The 17430-nt window shown below is 41.2% G+C and overlaps 1 protein-coding gene and 1 pseudogene across 2 annotated transcripts in view; both read left to right on the top strand.

Moving 5' to 3' along the window:
- The window catches only part of LOC307044690 (uncharacterized protein), a gene marked incomplete at its 5' end in the record, with an annotated part of 67287 nt that overhangs the window by 2034 nt on the left and 47823 nt on the right, over nt 1–17430 (top strand). The window contains one exon of the mRNA XM_079689999.1: nt 759–837. Coding sequence (XP_079546125.1) covers nt 759–837 — 79 coding nt within the window. The remainder of the gene's footprint in view (nt 1–758; nt 838–17430) is intronic.
- On the top strand, nt 846–13552 carry LOC307042890 (annotated as a pseudogene). The gene is made up of 14 exons (XR_013810686.1): nt 846–917; nt 991–1111; nt 1360–3163; nt 7100–7273; nt 7705–7878; nt 8224–8397; nt 8833–9006; nt 9561–9734; nt 10503–10569; nt 10741–10777; nt 10899–11194; nt 12263–12269; nt 12697–13340; nt 13529–13552. The product of XR_013810686.1 is annotated as an uncharacterized misc_RNA (transcript).

Genomic DNA, 17430 nt, shown 5'->3' with positions numbered 1-17430 from the left:
AGGTTTGAAAGCTTTAAGCACCATAAACACCAACTTGGCAATAAACCTGTTTCTGATTCTGATGAAGGTTTCTTTAAATAAAGAAATAAGGGTCATGTTTACCTTCAGTGTTTCTCATCTGAGTTACATTTCTTTCCTTCTTAAGTAAAGCTGGAGTTTTGTAATCCTGCAGCTTGCGTCCAAAGGGAGGGAAACTCAACTGTGTGGACGTCTACTCCAGCTTATGATCAGCTCTGTGTGAATACACACCTGAGTGTTTCCCATTGCTCCTCGTCAGTCGGAGGTCAATGTTTCCCTGTATTTGCAGCAGTTTTTGCTTCTCATTTCTAAAATGTGTAATTGCTGTGTGGTGTTTTGCTCTTCACCTGGTGCTCTATTGAACAATTAAACAGCTCTTGATCAAATTAAATGTAATTGTTAAACCTTAATCAAAGATTACAGTCACTGATTACTTTCATTTTGGTGCGTGGCACTTCTTAGTATTTAGTGTTGCTGATAGTCAAGGATGAGTGATATCACTGCCCTTTAACCTTTGTACCAATTCATGTGTCTATAAAATGTTATTTTGAGGTTTTAGTTTAAAATAAAAATTGGCAATAACTTCTACAGCTGCTAAAGTTGGTACTCCGTGCGAGGCCCAGACAAATCCAGTGATCTAACCTTTCTCCTGTTGCTCACACATGCACCTGATCCACATTTCCAGCCCCACTGAAGCATATCAGAGATAATGTGAGTTGTTTCTTCATGATTCCTCACAGAGAGGACCAGCAGAGCTCAGAGGTTCCCAGAGGTCAGTCTGCCCAGCAGCATCAGACACAGCTGGACTCCACATTTATGGTCTGTACATGAACTACAGCTACTTCACATCTGTTCTGCTCACAGTCAACTCCATGATGCACTTTGTAGATCAGTGGATGGTCAGTCTGTCCAACATGGATCTGATGTTTGGTGACTTTAGTTTGATTGTGTTGTTCATGTATTCTGTTCCAGCTGCTGGAGGACAACATCATCACTTTTGTGAAGAACGAGCTGAAGAAGATCCAGGAGGCTCTGAGTTCAGATTACCCAGAATGCTTAGAGAGTCAGAGGGATGATGAGGAGGTGTTGGACGGTGAGGATGAAGAGCAGAGGAGGAGCAGCAGAGAGGCATTTCTGAACATCACACTGCACTTCCTGAGGAGCATGGAGCAGGAGGAGCTGGCTGACCGTCTGCAGAGCAGTAAGAGGGTTTCTATAGAGATTTAACAAGCTGGATAAATGTTGACTAAAGTCTCAAGAGATGGAACAAAGTATATTCAGATCCTCATTCTTTAAGGATGTATTTGACTCATTGATCTGATTTCTTGTGTGTTCATTCAGGAATTCGTTCTGGAGTGTGTCAGCGTGAACTTAAGTCTAACCTGCAGGAGAGGTTCCAGTGTGTGTTTGAGGGCATTGCTAAAGCAGGAAACCCAACCCTTCTGAACCAGATCTACACAGAGCTCTACATCACAGAGGGGGGGTCTGCAGAGGTCAACAAGGAACATGAGGTCAGACAGATTGAAACAGCATCCAGGAAACCAGGCAGACCAGAAACAACCATCAGACAAGAAGACCTCTTTAAAGCCCCACCTGGAAGAGATGCACCAATCAGGGCAGTGCTGACAAAGGGCGTGGCTGGCATTGGGAAAACAGTCTTAACACAGAAGTTCACTCTGGACTGGGCTGAAGGCAAAGCCAACCAGGACATCCAGTTCATATTTCCATTCACCTTCAGAGAGCTGAATGTGGTGAGAGAGAACAAGTACAGCTTGGTGGAACTTGTTCATCACTTCTTCTCTGAAACCAGAGATGCAGGAATTTGCAGGTTTGATCAGTTCCCGGTTGTGTTCATCTTTGACGGTCTGGATGAGAGTCGACTTCCTCTGGACTTCCTGAACACTGAGATCCTGACTGATGTCACAGAGTCCACCTCAGTGGATGTGCTGCTGACAAACCTCATCAGGGGGAAGCTGCTTCCCTCTGCTCGCCTCTGGATAACCACACGACCTGCAGCAGCCAATCAGATCCCTCCTGAGTGTGTGGACATGGTGACAGAGGTCCGAGGGTTCACTGACCCACAGAAGGAGGAGTACTTCAGGAAGAGATTCAGAGATCAGGAGCAGGCCGGCACCATCATCTCCCACATCAAGACCTCACGAAGCCTCCACATCATGTGCCACATCCCAGTCTTCTGCTGGATCTCTGCTTCAGTTCTGGAGGAGGTGTTGAAAACCAGAGAGGGAGGAGAGCTGCCCAAGACCCTGACTGAGATGTACATCCACTTCCTGGTGGTTCAGTCCAAAGTGAAGAACATCAAGTATGATGGAGGAGCTGAGACAGATCCACACTGGAGTCCAGAGAGCAGGAAGATGATGAAGGCTCTGGGGAAACTGGCTTTTGAGCAGCTGCAGAAAGGCAACCTGATCTTCTATGAGTCCGACCTGACAGAGTGTGGCATCGATATCAGAGCAGCCTCAGTGTACTCAGGAGTGTTCACACAGGTCTTTAGAGAGGAGAGAGGACTGTACCAGGACAAGGTGTTCTGCTTCGTCCATCTGAGCGTTCAGGAGTTTCTGGCTGCTCTTCATGTCCATCTGACCTTCATCATCTCTGGAGTCAACCTGCTGGCAGAAGAACCAACAACCTCCAGGTGGCCTAAAGTCTTCAGACCCAAACCTAAACTCACACATCTCTACCAGAGTGTTGTGGACCAGGCCTTACAGAGTCCAAACGGACACCTGGACTTGTTCCTCCGCTTCCTCCTGGGTCTTTCACTGCAGACCAATCAGAAACTCCTACGAGGTCTACTGACAGAAACAGGAAGTAGCTCAAAGACCAACAAGAAAACAGTCCAGTACATCAAGAAGAAGATGGATGAGGATCTGTCTCCAGAGAGAAGCATCAACCTGTTCCACTGTCTGAATGAACTGAATGATGGTTCTCTAGTGGAGCAGATCCAACAGTCCCTGAGTTCAGGAAGTCTCTCCACAGATAATCTGTCTCCTGCTCAGTGGTCAGCTCTGGTCTTCATCTTACTGTCATCAGGAGAAGATCTGGACGTGTTTGACCTGAAGAAATACTCTGCTTCAGAGGAGGCTCTTCTGAGGCTGCTGCCAGTGGTCAAAGCCTCCAGGAAGGCTCTGTGAGTACAGAAACATTCAAATATGTAAGGGATAATGTGCTGCGATGCGGCCTTCATGCCGATCTAGATCCCTCCGCTTCGCGTCGGGCTCCTGATCAGCCTGTCGGTGTTCTTTTCCCCATCATGACCAAGTCGCTGCACATTATCCCGCTTATTACACGGCCACATTCTCAACAAAGTAACGTTATGACTCCCACTATTAATTGAAATGCTTTTATGGATTTAGAAAATGATTTTATTGATTTAAAAAATAGTTGTATGTATTGATTTAAATTGACATGCATCCGCTAAGAAAAATACTCCGTTGTTACCGTTTGAACTAACGTAGCAACGGCAGGAACTGCTTCGATAGCGTTTTTGAGGAGCTTTTTGATTACAGATTTGAAAACATCGCTGCTTGCTTTAAAAGTAGCAGAAGTCATGATGTCAAACCTTGGGAAGTATCTAGATATCCCTGCCCTAATGCCAAAGGAACTTGCAACTGAATATGTGTCGCCGTTTGATGTCTATGTCTGAACCGCTGCGTAAAAGGAGGATTTCTGCCCGTTACTTCTCCGCTGTTTTCTTGTCGCTCTTGTCTTGTCAGTTAGAAAGCAAACTGCATGCAGTTTGCTTTTCGGCCAAACTGTATATAGTTAAATCGAACGGACTTGTTTGTGCAGATGTGAGCGTCCTTAACAACGGTCAATAAGTCCTTGACAGCGGTCTGTCTGTTCGGTATTAACAACGTGTCACGTGTTCTGAATTGACCAATCAGAATCGAGTATTCAACTAAGCCATTTAATAAGTAAGGGACCTTACTTCATGCCGATCTAGATCCCTCCGCTTCGCGTCGGGCTCCTGATCAGCCTGTCGGTGTTCTTTTCCCCATAATGACCAAGTCGCTGCACATTATCCCGCTTATTACATGGACACATTCTCAACAAAGTAACGTTATGACTCCCAATATTAATTGAAATGCTTTTGTGGATTTAGAAAATGATTTTATTGATTTAAAAAATAGTTGTATGTATTGATTTAAATTGACATGCATCCGCTAAGACAAATAGTCGGTTGGAGCAGATATTTCCAACTATTTTGAAATAGAAAATGGTATTCCCCAAGGGAGTGCAGTCAGTCCAATATTATTCAACATCATGATTAATGATATTTTTACATGCTTAGACACATGCATACAATCGGCTCTGTACGCAGATAATGGGGCTATTTGGATGAGGGGAAGAAATGCCCCATACGTAATGGAGAATATAGCTAGAGCGATTACAAAAGTGGAGAGGTGGTCATATAACTGGGGATTCAAAATGTCAGAAAGCAAGTCATGCTACATGGTATTTACAAACAAACGCAAGATTGATGGCCAACAGCTAACACTATATGAGCGTCCAATGAAAAAGGTGAATGAGTTCAAATACCTAGTACTGTGGTTTGATAGCAAATACACATGGAACATGCATATTAATCAAGTGGAAACAAAATGCAAAAAAGTATTACATTTATTGCGAGCTGTAGCTGGATGCAACTGGGGCGCAGATAAACAAGCATTAATAGACATTTACAGATCAATGATGAGGTCCACAATAGACTACGGTTGTATAGTATATGGAGCAGCAGCAAAAACATCGCTTTTAAAAATGGATAGAATACAATATAAAGCATTGCGGCTGTGTATTGGAGCAATAAAGTCATCCCCTATTAATGCAGTTCTGATAGAAGCAGGAGAGACACCTCTGGAGATCAGAAGAGAGAAACTTGCTCTGTCATACTGGGTCAGACTACAAGGAAGTGGAGAAGAAAATATTCCAAACAGAATATTACAGGATTGCTGAGAATATGCAAAATTCCAGGGACGTGGGTTTGGCTGGACGAGTAAGGAGAGAACGAGGGCATATGGAGTGGAGAATATCACGTTTGCCAAAGCAACCCCATTTAGCAGTGTTCCCCCATGGCTGTTCCCAGAAGCTAACATAGATATGAATATCATAGAAAGGGAAAAAGAGTGGCAAATAAATGAAGTGGGAATTAAAACAAGTATGTATCTGAACGAAAAGTACTACAATTACCTACAAATCTATACAGATGGCTCTAAGAACAAGGAAGAGCGTGTTGGAGTTGGCATATACATCCCAGACTTTAAAATATCTATTTTAAAAAGAGCGTCTGATCAATTATCAGTGTATACAGCAGAAATGCTTGCTGTAATAATAGGATTGCAGTGGGTTGAAGAGGTCAGACCAGATAGGGTGGTTATATGTACAGATTCATTGCCCATATTACAAAGCATACAATCAACAACAACTACTAGAGAAGACATTCTCATAGAACTGAATCATAGCCTGTTAAGACTGCACAGAAGCGGCATAGATCTGCAGTTCTGCTGGGTGCCTGCACATGAGGGGGTGAAAGGGAACGAGTGTGCTGATAGATTAGCAAAAACTGCACTACAAAAGCAAATAACATTACCAGTTCAACTTGGTAAAGGAGAAGGAAAAGCAGTCATGAATAAGAAAGGGATGGAGATCTGGCAGAAAAGGTGGGAGAAAGACCAGAAAGGCAAGGACTATCACAAAGTACAAAATACAATTACAATTCATATTCATAAAGAAAGAAACAGAAGGGAGGAAGTCATGATGGCTAGACTCAGAATAAATCACACGGCTTTGAACAGTACGCTGTATATCATGGGGAAAAGTGACAGTAACAAGTGTGGGAACTGTGCAGTAAAAGAAGATGTAGAACATATATTGTTAAATTGTGACATCTATAAAGCGGAAAGAGAACAATGAAAGGCTAAAGTCTTAGAGGCAGAGAGGGAGTGGAGTGTGGTTGGTGTTTTGGGAACAAAAGGAGAGGGAGTAAAAGCTACCACAAAGGCACTGTTTAAATTCTTGAGTGAAACTGGGGTAGGAAAAATAATTTAACATTAGGTCAGGAAAGAACATAGATTTGTTTTGTTTTGTTTTATTTATTTAATGGTTTTATTGATTGATTTATTTATTTTAATTGTATTTTGATTAGAACATAGGTTAATGAGTTGGAATGATGTGATGATGCATACTCATGTACAGTAGGTGGCGGTATGCACCTTTTAAGTTGTTTGCAATCCGCCAAAAGCAAGAGAAGAAGAAGAAGAAGAAGAAGATGAAGAAGAAGAAGAAGAAGAAGAAGAAGAAGAAGAAGAAGAAGAAGAAGAAGAAGAAGACAAATAGTCCTTTGTTACCGTTTGAACTAACGTAGCAACGGCAGGAACTGCTTCGATAGCGTTTTTGAGGCGCTTTTAGATTTCAGATTTGAAAACATCGCTGCTTGCTTTAAAAGTAGCAGAAGTCATGATGTCAAACCTTGGGGAGTATCTAGATATCCCTGCCCTAATGTCAAAGTAACTCGCAACTGAATATGTGTCGCCGTTTGATGTCTATGTCTGGACCGCTGCGTAAAAGGAGGATTTCTGCCCGTTACTTCTCCGCTGTTTTCTTGTCGCTCTTGTCTTGTCAGTTAGAAAAGCAAACTGCATGAAGTTTGCTTTTTGGCCAAACTGTATATAGTTAAATCGAACGGACTTGTTTGTGCAGATGTGAGCGTCCTTAACAACGGTCAATAAGTCCTTGACAGCGGTCTGTCTGTTAACAACGCGTCACGTGTTCTGAATTGACCAATCAGAATCGAGTATTCAACTAAGCCATGTAATAACATGAAGTAGTGGTGGTCTAATGGATAGTGAGGTGGGATGAAGATCGGAACGTTGTGAGTTCAATTCCCGCCAGGAACACCACCACTCGTGTGCCCTTGAGTAAGGCACTTAGTCCTCAGTTTCTCCAGGGAGAATGTCCCTGTAATTGGTAATTGTAAGTCGCTTTGGATAAAAGTGTCAGCTAAATGAAATGTAAAGTAAATATTATGCTCATCTTTTTAAAATATTGTTTGTACTTTCTTTATCAGACTGAGTGGCTGTAAGCTTTCAGAGAGAAGCTGTGCAGCTCTGTCCTCAGTCCTCAGCTCCCAGTCCTCTAGTCTGAGAGAGCTGGACCTGAGTAACAACGACCTGCCGGATTCAGGAGTGAAGCTGCTGTCTGCTGGACTGGAGAGTCCTCACTGTGCTCTGGAGACTCTCAGGTCAGGATTCATCAACATGTTGAGCTTCCTTTTGAATATGTATTGATATATTGGGCTGCTGTTGCCCAGAATGGAAATAGGCGATAACCAAGGGGAGGGTTATTGATTCGATCCCCTCTCCCTGAGGTTAACATGTCAAAGTGTCCTTGGGAAAGATACTTGACCTCAAATTATTTTCTAGACATTGTATTGAAGTGTTTGTTAGTTGCTTCAGTAAAAGCCTAAGCTGAAATAACATGTATGATTACTGGATGAGTTTTCTAAGTTCACTGTACTCAAGTTATTTTTCAACCCAGTTGTGATCGTCAATTTTCAGACCCTATGTAACATAATATACTTTACAGTTTTTCTGTTTTGCCCAGGAAAACATGTTATATAAAAACATAGTCCACTTTAACATTTGCTTCCATTTATTTTTGTTGTCTCCTCAGATTGAGTTTATGTAACCTGTCAGAGAGAAGCTGTGCAGCTCTGTCCTCAGTCCTCAGCTCCCAGTCCTCTAGTCTGAGAGATCTGGACCTGAGTAACAACGACCTGCAGGATTCAGGAGTGAAGCTGCTGTCTGCTGGACTGGAGAGTACTCACTGTACTCTGGAGACTCTCAGGTCAGGTTTCTTATTTTATCTTAAATGATTGTCTCTCTCTCTCTCTCTCTTCTTATTTACAATCTCCTTCTTTCTCTTCCTGTTTTTAAATCAGTCAGGTAACCAAACGCAAAGTCTTCTTTTGTATTAAACATTAATAAAATACAGTTGATGTAAAACACTCATCCTGTTACTGATTAATGCCATCGTGGAGAAGAGACATCATGAACATTGGCATCACAGATGTGAAGCAGTATTGAGTTGCATATTTTGAATAAGGAATAATATGCGATAAGGCAGTCATTAATGAAAAAGAACACCCTGAAGTTATTGATTTTATGTTGTTGTTTATTATTTTCTCCTCAGACTGAGTGGCTGTAAGCTGTCAGAGAGAAGCTGTGCAGCTCTGTCCTCAGTCCTCAGCTCCCAGTCCTCTAGTCTGAGAGAGCTGGACCTGAGTAACAACGACCTGTGGGATTCAGGAGTGAAGCTGCTGTCTGCTGGACTGGAGAGTCCTCACTGTGCTCTGGAGACTCTCAGGTCAGGATTCATCAATATGTTGAGCTCCCTTTTGAATATGTATTGATATATTGGGCTGCTGTTGCCCAGAAGGGAAATAGGCGATAACCAAGGGGAGGGTTATTGATTCGATCCCTTCTCCCTGAGGTTAACATGTCAAAGTGTTCTTGGGAAAGATACTTGACCTCAAATTATTTTCTAGACATTGTATTGAAGTGTTTGTTAGTTGCTTCAGTAAAAGCCTAAGCTGAAATAACATGTATGATTACTGGATGAGTTTTCTAAGTTCACTGTACTCAAGTTATTTTTCAACCCAGTTGTGATCGTCAATTTTCAGACCATACAGTATGTAACATAATATACTTTACAGTTTTTCTGTTTTGCCCAGGAAAACATGTTATATAAAAACATAGTTCACTTTAACATTTGCTTCCATTTATTTTGTTGTCTCCTCAGACTGAGTGTATGTAACCTGTCAGAGAGAAGCTGTGCAGCTCTGTCCTCAGTCCTCAGCTCCCAGTCCTCTAGTCTGAGAGAGCTGGACCTGAGTAACAACGACCTGCAGGATTCAGGAGTGAAGCTGCTGTCTTCTGGACTGGAGAGTCCACACTGTACTCTGGAGACTCTCAGGTCAGGATTCATCAACATGTTCAACCGATGGACTTTTGAATTCCTAACCATTTCAATGGTTTAATTCCTACTTTTCTCTACCAAAATGATTTTGAAATAGTTATGTTCGTCAAACTCTCAGGTCAGGATTCATCAACATGTTGAGCTTCCTTTTGAATATGTATTGATATATTGGGCTGCTGTTGCCCAGAAGGGAAATAGGCGATAACCAAGGGGAGGGTTATTGATTCGATCCCCTCTCCCTGAGGTTAACATGTCAAAGTGTCCTTGGGAAAGATACTTGACCTCAAATTATTTTCTAGACATTGTATTGAAGTGTTTGTTAGTTGCTTCAGTAAAAGCCTAAGCTGAAATAACATCTATGATTACTGGATGAGTTTTCTAAATTTACTGTACTCAAGTTATTTTTCAACCCAGTTGAAATTGTCAATTTTCAGACCCTATGTAACATAATATACTTTACAGTTTTTCTGTTTTGCCCAGGAAAACATATTATATAACAAACACAAAGTCCACTTTAACTTTTGCTTCCATTTATTTTGTTGTCTCCTCAGACTGAGTGGCTGTAAGCTGTCAAAGAGAAGCTGTGGAGCTCTGTCCTCAGTCCTCAGCTCCCAGTCCTCTAGTCTGAGAGAGCTGGACCTGAGTAACAACGACCTGCAGGATTCAGGAGTGAAGCTGCTGTCTGCTGGACTGGAGAGTCCTCACTGTGCTCTGGAGACTCTCAGGTCAGGATAAATCAACATGTTAAACTTATAGCCAGTTAAATTGCGATGTACATTAATGATGGATACACTCATAACCTTTTGTTGCATCTGCTTCAATAACATTTGTTATTGTTTTTTGACTCACTCTTGTTTGAACTTGTGTGTGTGTGTGTGTGTGTGTGTGTGTGTGTGTGTGTGTGTGTGTGTGTGTGTGTGTGTGTGTGTGTGTGTGTGTGTGTGTGTGTGTGTGTGTGTGTGTGTGTGTGTGTGTGTGTGTGTGTGTGTGTGTGTTCAGGCTGTCATGCTGTCTGGTCTCAGAGGAAGGCTGTGTTTCTCTGGCTTCAGCTCTGAGCTCCAACCCCTCCCATCTGAGAGAGCTGGACCTGAGCTACAATCATCCAGGAGACTCAGGAGAGAAGCTGCTGTCTGCTGGACTGGAGGGTCCTCTCTGGAGACTGGACACTCTCAGGTATTATAAACATATACAGTGAAGGAAATAAGTATTTGATCCCCTGCAGATTTTTTAAGTTTGCCCACACAATACATTAACAGTCTATAATTTGAATGGTAGGTTTATATAAACATTGAGAGCAAGAATATCAAAAAGAAAATCCAGAAATTGACATTATATAAAAGATAAAAATGTATTTCCATTTAACTGAGTGAAATAAGTATTTGATCCCTTTGCAACAAACAAGGATTCTGGCTCCCACAGACAAATAATTCATCTTCCTTTAAAAAAGTACTCCTAATCAACTTGTTACCTGTATAAAAGACACCTGTCCACAGAATCAATCAATCAGATTCCAATCTCTCCACCATGGGCGAGACTGTAGAGCTGTCTAAGGACCTCAGGGTGAGACTGTAGACCTGCACCAGGCTGGGATCGGCTACAAGACCACCGGAAAGCAGCTTGGTGAGAAGGAGACAACTCTTGGTGCCATTATTCAGAAGAAGAATGTGTGTGTTTCTAAATGGAAGAAACACAAAATGAGCATCAATGGCCCTCGGTCTGGGCTCCACACAGGATCTGGCCCCGTGGGGTATTGATGATCATGAGAAAGGTGAGGGATCAGCCAAGAACTACACAGGAGGAACTTGTTAATGATCTCAAGGCAGCTGGGACCACAGTCACCAAGAAACCTATTGGTAACACACTACACCATAGTTGATCAAATCCTGCAGTGCCTGAAGGCCCCCTGCTCAAGAAGAACACGAGAGGCCGTCTGAAGTTTGACAACGGACATCTGAATGGTTCAGAGAAGGCTTGGGAGAAGCGGATGAGCTCAGATGAGACTAAAATGTTGATCTTTGGCTTCAACTCGACACGCCGTGTTTGGAGGAAGAGAGATGCTGACTATAACCCCAGAACACCATCCGTCAGGCATGGAGGTGGAGACATTCTGCTTTGGGCTGTTTCTCTGCTGAGGGGACAGGAGGACTTCCCTGCATCGAGGAGAGGATGGACGGGGACATGTCCCGTGAGATTTTGGTCGATAGCCTCCTTCCCTCAGCCAGGACACTGACCATGGGTCATGGAGGGGTCTTCCAGCAGGACAAGGACCCTGAACATACGGCCAAGGCAACACAGGAGAGGCTAAAGAAGAAGCACCTTCAGGTGATGGAGGGTCCTAGCCAGTCTCTGGACCTTAATCCCATAGAAAATGTGTGGAGGGAGCTGAAGCTTCCAGATGCCAAGCATCAGCCTCAACACCTGAAGGATTTGGATCTTCAGAGAGGAGTGGACCAACATCCTTCCTGAGATGTGCACAGACCTGGAGACCAACTACAAGAAGCGTCTGACCTCTGTGTGACCTCTGTGTGTCCAACAAGGGTTTCTCCACCAAGTCCTAACACATGTTCTGCAAGGGGATCAAATACTTATTTCACTCAGTTAAATGCAAATACATTTGTATCTTTTATATAATGTACATTTCTGGATTTCCTTATTGATATTCTTTCTCTCACTGTTTATATAAACCTACCATTCAAATGACAGACTGGTCCTTTCTTTGTTGGTGAACTTACAAAGTCTGCAGGGATCAAATACGTATTTCCTCCACTGTGTGTATGCCAAGACAAAAACATTGAAGGGAACTAAAGACACGGGATAAGACTCAGGCAGCAGCTCTGTGTTTACAGAGAAGACACGACAACAAGAAATACATCTTTATCATTTTAGATTCTGATCTCCATTTTAATGCTCATTTTAATTTGCTGACCAAAAACTGCTTTTATCATTTTGGCAATAGAGTCAAAATCCATCCAACAACCTAAACACAGCAGAGATCATCCCACTCCTGATGGACCCCATCTGCACTGGCTCCTGTATCTGAATTGATTCTGAAGTGCTTCTCCTATTTTTAAAGCACTAAATGGCCCCTCCCTCTTTTAAACACAATGATGAACTATCAGATGTCCTGTGAATTCATCATCATAATAATAATAATAAATGGTATGGTCAAAGCACCTTTCATTGCTCAAAGCAAACCCAAAGTGCGTTGCATGAAAGATGCTTTTAAATAAAGTTCATTGATTTTCCTCTTCAGATTCCAGGTAAGAGAAACACTCATTGACTGCTGCTAGCAGATGCTGAGGGAACACTAACTGAACACTGATCAACTCTTACATCTTATTCTCTGAGAAATAATAATTGAAGTTAATGAGCTTTATTTATCGACTGATCTAAAATGATATCGTGAACATGAAGGTTCATCTGTGGAGAATAACAAAGCTCTGAGTTTGAGAGTGATGTAATGTCCATGTCTCCATGCTGCTCTGACCCCCCCCCCCCCCCCCTCTTCTTTCAGGATGGAGCCTGCTGGAGTCCGATGGTTGAGACCCGGTCTGAGGAAGTGTGAGTGTGGTTTAATTTGATTCATGAAAACAAAGCAGCCACCATCTTCAAATGTAACCTTCATCATCAAAGTGTCAATAAATGAACAGCTGATAGATGAATAACTGCTGCTGTTCCTCTCCTCAGATTCCTGTGAACTCTCACTCGACACAAACACAGCACAGAGGAACCTCAAACTGTCTGAGGACAACAGGAAGGTGACATTTGTGAGAGAGAAGCAGCCATATCCTGATCATCCAGAGAGGTTTGATTTCTGGTGTCAGCTGATGTGTAGAGAAGCTCTGACTGGTCTCTGTTACTGGGAGGTCGAGTGGAGAGGAGGGGTTTATATATCAGTGACTTACAGAGGAATCAGGAGGAGAGGAGAGAGAGAGGACTGTGTGTTTGGATGGAATGATCAGTCCTGGAGTCTGAGCTGCTCTGGTGGTCGTTACTCTGTCTATCACAATAACACAGAAACAGACACCTCCTCCTCCTCCTCCTCCCCCTCCTCCTCCTCCTCCTCCTCCTCCTCCTCCTCCTCTGGTAGAGTAGCAGTGTATCTGGATCATCCTGCTGGCTCTCTCTCCTTCTACAGAGTCTCCTCTGACAAACTGATCCACCTCCACACCTTCAGAACCACATTCACTGAACCTCTCTATGCTGGGTTTAGGTTCAGCTCTGGTTCCTCAGCGTCTCTGGTTCCTCTGTAGGAGGAAGAGTCTCCTCCTGTTCCAGAGACTTCCTCCCTGCTGCCCAGAGAGTTCAGTCTGTTCAGGATCACAGCTGATGTTAGACCAACGTTGTTTAAAAAATATATTTCCATCTATTTGTTTTTAAACGTGGTGTACTTGTTATGTGTTTTTACTTATTGTTCTTCTTTATTATTAATAATGTCTTCCTGCTTTGTTATATTTGAATATACAGTCTACTCTTTTCACTTTATCTGCACTATACATCTTTTGATGTAATAATGTAGATTTCCACTTTTCGGGACAAATAAAGGAATTCTGATTCTGAAAATATGCTTTTGCTTCAGATTCAATATCTTCACTGTGATTCAGGAAAGTGCAACAAACATAGCTTCACACACAAATACAGATAGAAATCAAACACATGGAAATACAGAAAAATAAATAAGATTTAAAGAAAAGAAAACCTCTGGAGCGCTCTCTGAGCTTTCACTTAGTTTGAACAACAACACGTCTTTCTGTTGTGTTTGCAGTTTTTTTTGGCGAGAGATATTTAGTTTAACCGTAGGACGAATAAATAAATAATAATAATAATAATAATAATAAAATTAATAATAATAAAAAGGAAATAGAAATACTCACAATTATAATAGTAAGAAATAATAATAAAAAAATAAAAAATAATAATAAACACTCAAATTAAAACAATTAAAGATAAATAAAACAAGATAGTGATAAAAATACAAATTAAATACATTTAAATAGAAAGACTTTCAAACAAATATTAAAGTGTTTTTTTTTTCGTTTTAAAGTGTAAAAGACAAAAATATAAATAAATATGATAAAACATTACATAAAAACTTTACAAAATATTATTTAAAAACCAATCATTATAATAAAATACATTCAAAATAAAGATGTGTTGTGTTTTGGCCACTCAGTCGTGTACAAAGCTTTTCTGTCTGCTGCTTTCAGAAAGAGACAGAAACCAGTTTGTGGCTCAGTGGTTAGCGCAGATTCAAGATTCAAGGCTTTCATTGTCACGTGTGCATAGCAACCGTGTAGTTATGACAACGAAGATCTGAGGTCACAGGCTGCTCCATCAGAGCAACACAATAACACAGATACAACAGTACAAGTAAATAAAATAAAATAGAATATAGTAGAAACAGTGCAGCCCATAACCAGTGCTGCTGTGTGAATGAGAGCTCAAACCCGTAGCCAGGTAGACGAACACATACTGGACTCTGAATACAAATAAAATCTCTCTGGCCAGAACTACAGAAAAGGATAGGGGACACGTCTGCTCCCCCATGAAGTGGAACCACTGTACAGATCTTAACCTCTGCCTAACGTTGGCAGTAACATAATAAACTTCTCATGTACTAAAGACTGGTGTTTACATGGTGTTTGTCCTCGGTTCCCCTCCTCCACTCCTCCGCTCGCATCTCCTGTGGGCGGGACTAAGACGCAAGGATAGGAGTCGAGGAGAGAATTGAGAAAGGGCTATAGGTTTTGAAATATCATTGGGATAACAGGTAGAGGTCGTAGAGACAGGCTTTAATGGCCTCTCACAGTCTTCATTCATAAGACTAGCGTTACGGGGCGGGATGAGTGTCTTCCTAGTTGGTTAAGTTAGAAAGATATTGACAGATCAATAACTCAAACACAATCGTCGTCTCTGAACAACCACAGTAAGGTAGACAACAAGCTCTAACCCCTCTTTTCTATCAAAACAAGCCAATACACACCGTCCTCCGAGCTGCTCAACTTCTATCTGAATGCAGGGACCGTCTACAAAGTGCAACACCAAAAAATTATAATTCAAAAGTAGTCAATAATTCCATTCCCACATTTCTACTGTTTATATTTGAGTTTTTTTTTAATGATCAATAACCCCTCTGCTATTCAGTAAAGTGCTTCCAGTTCATGTTCACATAAATGGTCAAATGATTCAAATGAACGGTTCAAATTCACTGATTGGTTTAAAAATGTCGTGCAATTGAAGCTTTATTTTTCTGTCAATTTATTTAGGATCTGTAAACAGTACCAGCTGCTTCTATAATTTTTTATCGTCACCTTGTTTAAAAATATATACTGCTATTTAGTTTGTTTTAACCATAGTGTAGCCTACTTATTATTTGTTTTTACTTATTTTGTTTTTTATTATTAATAACGTGTGACTACTTTGATATATTTAATATACTTCTGCACTATACTTCTGCTGTTGTAATTCCGTAAATGTCCCATAAGCAAGTGTACTGTATAAATCAGGGGAAACCCCATCGTGTGGCAGCTGTACTCTTCCAGCCGCCTCTTTTGTGTTTGTTTTCCTTTTTCCTGTCTGTGTTGTTTGTGTGGGCGTGGTGGCTGTCATTCCTGGCTCCCGGCTCAACCTCCACTCACCTGCTGCAATCAGCTGTGCACCCTCCCCGACTACACACCTGATTCCCATCAAGCCATTTACAACGGCATATCAGCGGAAGCTCCACAACCTGTCAGTGCCAGATCAATGTAAAACCACAGTGGTATAACTCCTAGCCTACTTAGCATTGTTAAGCTATTTCCTCAAACCTGGATGTTCTTCTTACATGTTTTCTTCTTGAGCTGCAGGATCATTCTCCGACCGCCGTGTTGTCGTCACCAGCCGGATTATTCTTCCCGCTCCTCCACCTCAAGATAAACCTTTTTTCAACACTCTGCCGTGTCCTGCGTTTGGGTCCTCTCAGATACCGTAACACATCGTTGTTTAACAGTTTCCTCCGTCCGTAGTTCCCAAATCCCCATACCTCGTTAGCTTACAGAAATGTTTTAATAAATGCATGTAAGTGAACATAAATGTAGAAATACATGAAAGATATATAATAATGTGTGTCCTGTTTGTTCTCAATCTATATTTATTTATTTGTTACATCATTTTATTTTTAGTTAAAGTATTTATTTATTTATTACTGTATTATTTTTATTTCTGTATCTATTTCCACAGTTATTTATATTAGTGTTCCTGTATTTATTCAAACATGTATTTATTTATTCTTACCTATGTCATGTTCTGTCCTCCATAGGTTGCAAGGAGGCTAGATGGAATAAAACCAATTTGAGCCAAGACTAAATACACTTGAGTGATGAACCCTGGCCCCCCACATCAAGAACCAATACTCAGACCTCTGGGCGACCTTCAGGGTCATAAATGTGCAAAACAATGTCTCTGCCCGACCCTGCTCAGCTTCTGAGATATACGAGATCGGGCATGACTTTATATATATCTCATTATCGAAAATACTTCATTACATTCCATGTATACAAACCAAATGCGTATTTTTATAGCATTATGTTGCGAATAAGCACCACTAAAACAGAATGGAACAAAACAAATGCATTGTGAAAGACTATAAGAAATGTTAAATTGTGAAATGTATGGTTTCAGAGAAATTCTGGGAACAAGAATAAAAGACAAACGCAAAAATCCTACGAGAAATTATGACAAAACAAATACAAACATAATTTAAACTATAATACAGAAATAATAAGAACACAGACTTAGTACAACTGATCAATTGTGTTCAGGAATAAACAAATACAACACAAAAAAACAGATTGTACTAACAGAATAAGTGACACAATAGACTTTGTAGATCAGAAATAAAAATACACAAGAAAAACTTAGCAGTACTTTTACTCCTAATACCTAATACAACAAAACATTAGAAATGATTTGTTTATCTAAAGGGGTAAATGGATGTCTACCAATCTGAAGAACAATGTTCAATTCCTATGTAAAGTGTGTTTAAACTACCATACTATAACGAGCGGAAAAACCCAGTTTTTACTTAGAACGTGTTGAAATAGTGGCGTATTTTGGCACAACGAGCTTCAACCTTATTTCTATCAGAACAAACCAATATGCAGCGTCCTTATTCAAAACTCCCCTGTTATACTGGATAGTGCCACCAAAACCACTTCATTCAACGACTGCAGCACTGGGAATACCGAGGTGTCCCATCTAAGTATTGGTATGGTAGGGTATGGTCGTAAGCATAAAGTGAGCATGGGAACATACCATCTATAGCAGGTAAAACACTGGAAATGTGTGTTTCTGGATCCATCATTGTTGGGTCAAAGGCTATGTATGAAAATAAACCAAAAAAACTAAAGCAGAGTATCAGCTGCCAATTCCCCTTTTAGCCGT

This window comes from Notothenia rossii, assembly GCF_949606895.1.
Source record: "Notothenia rossii genome assembly, chromosome: 6".
Classification (NCBI taxonomy): Eukaryota; Metazoa; Chordata; class Actinopteri; order Perciformes; family Nototheniidae; genus Notothenia; species Notothenia rossii.
This window is presented reverse-complemented; position numbering and strand designations above follow the sequence as displayed.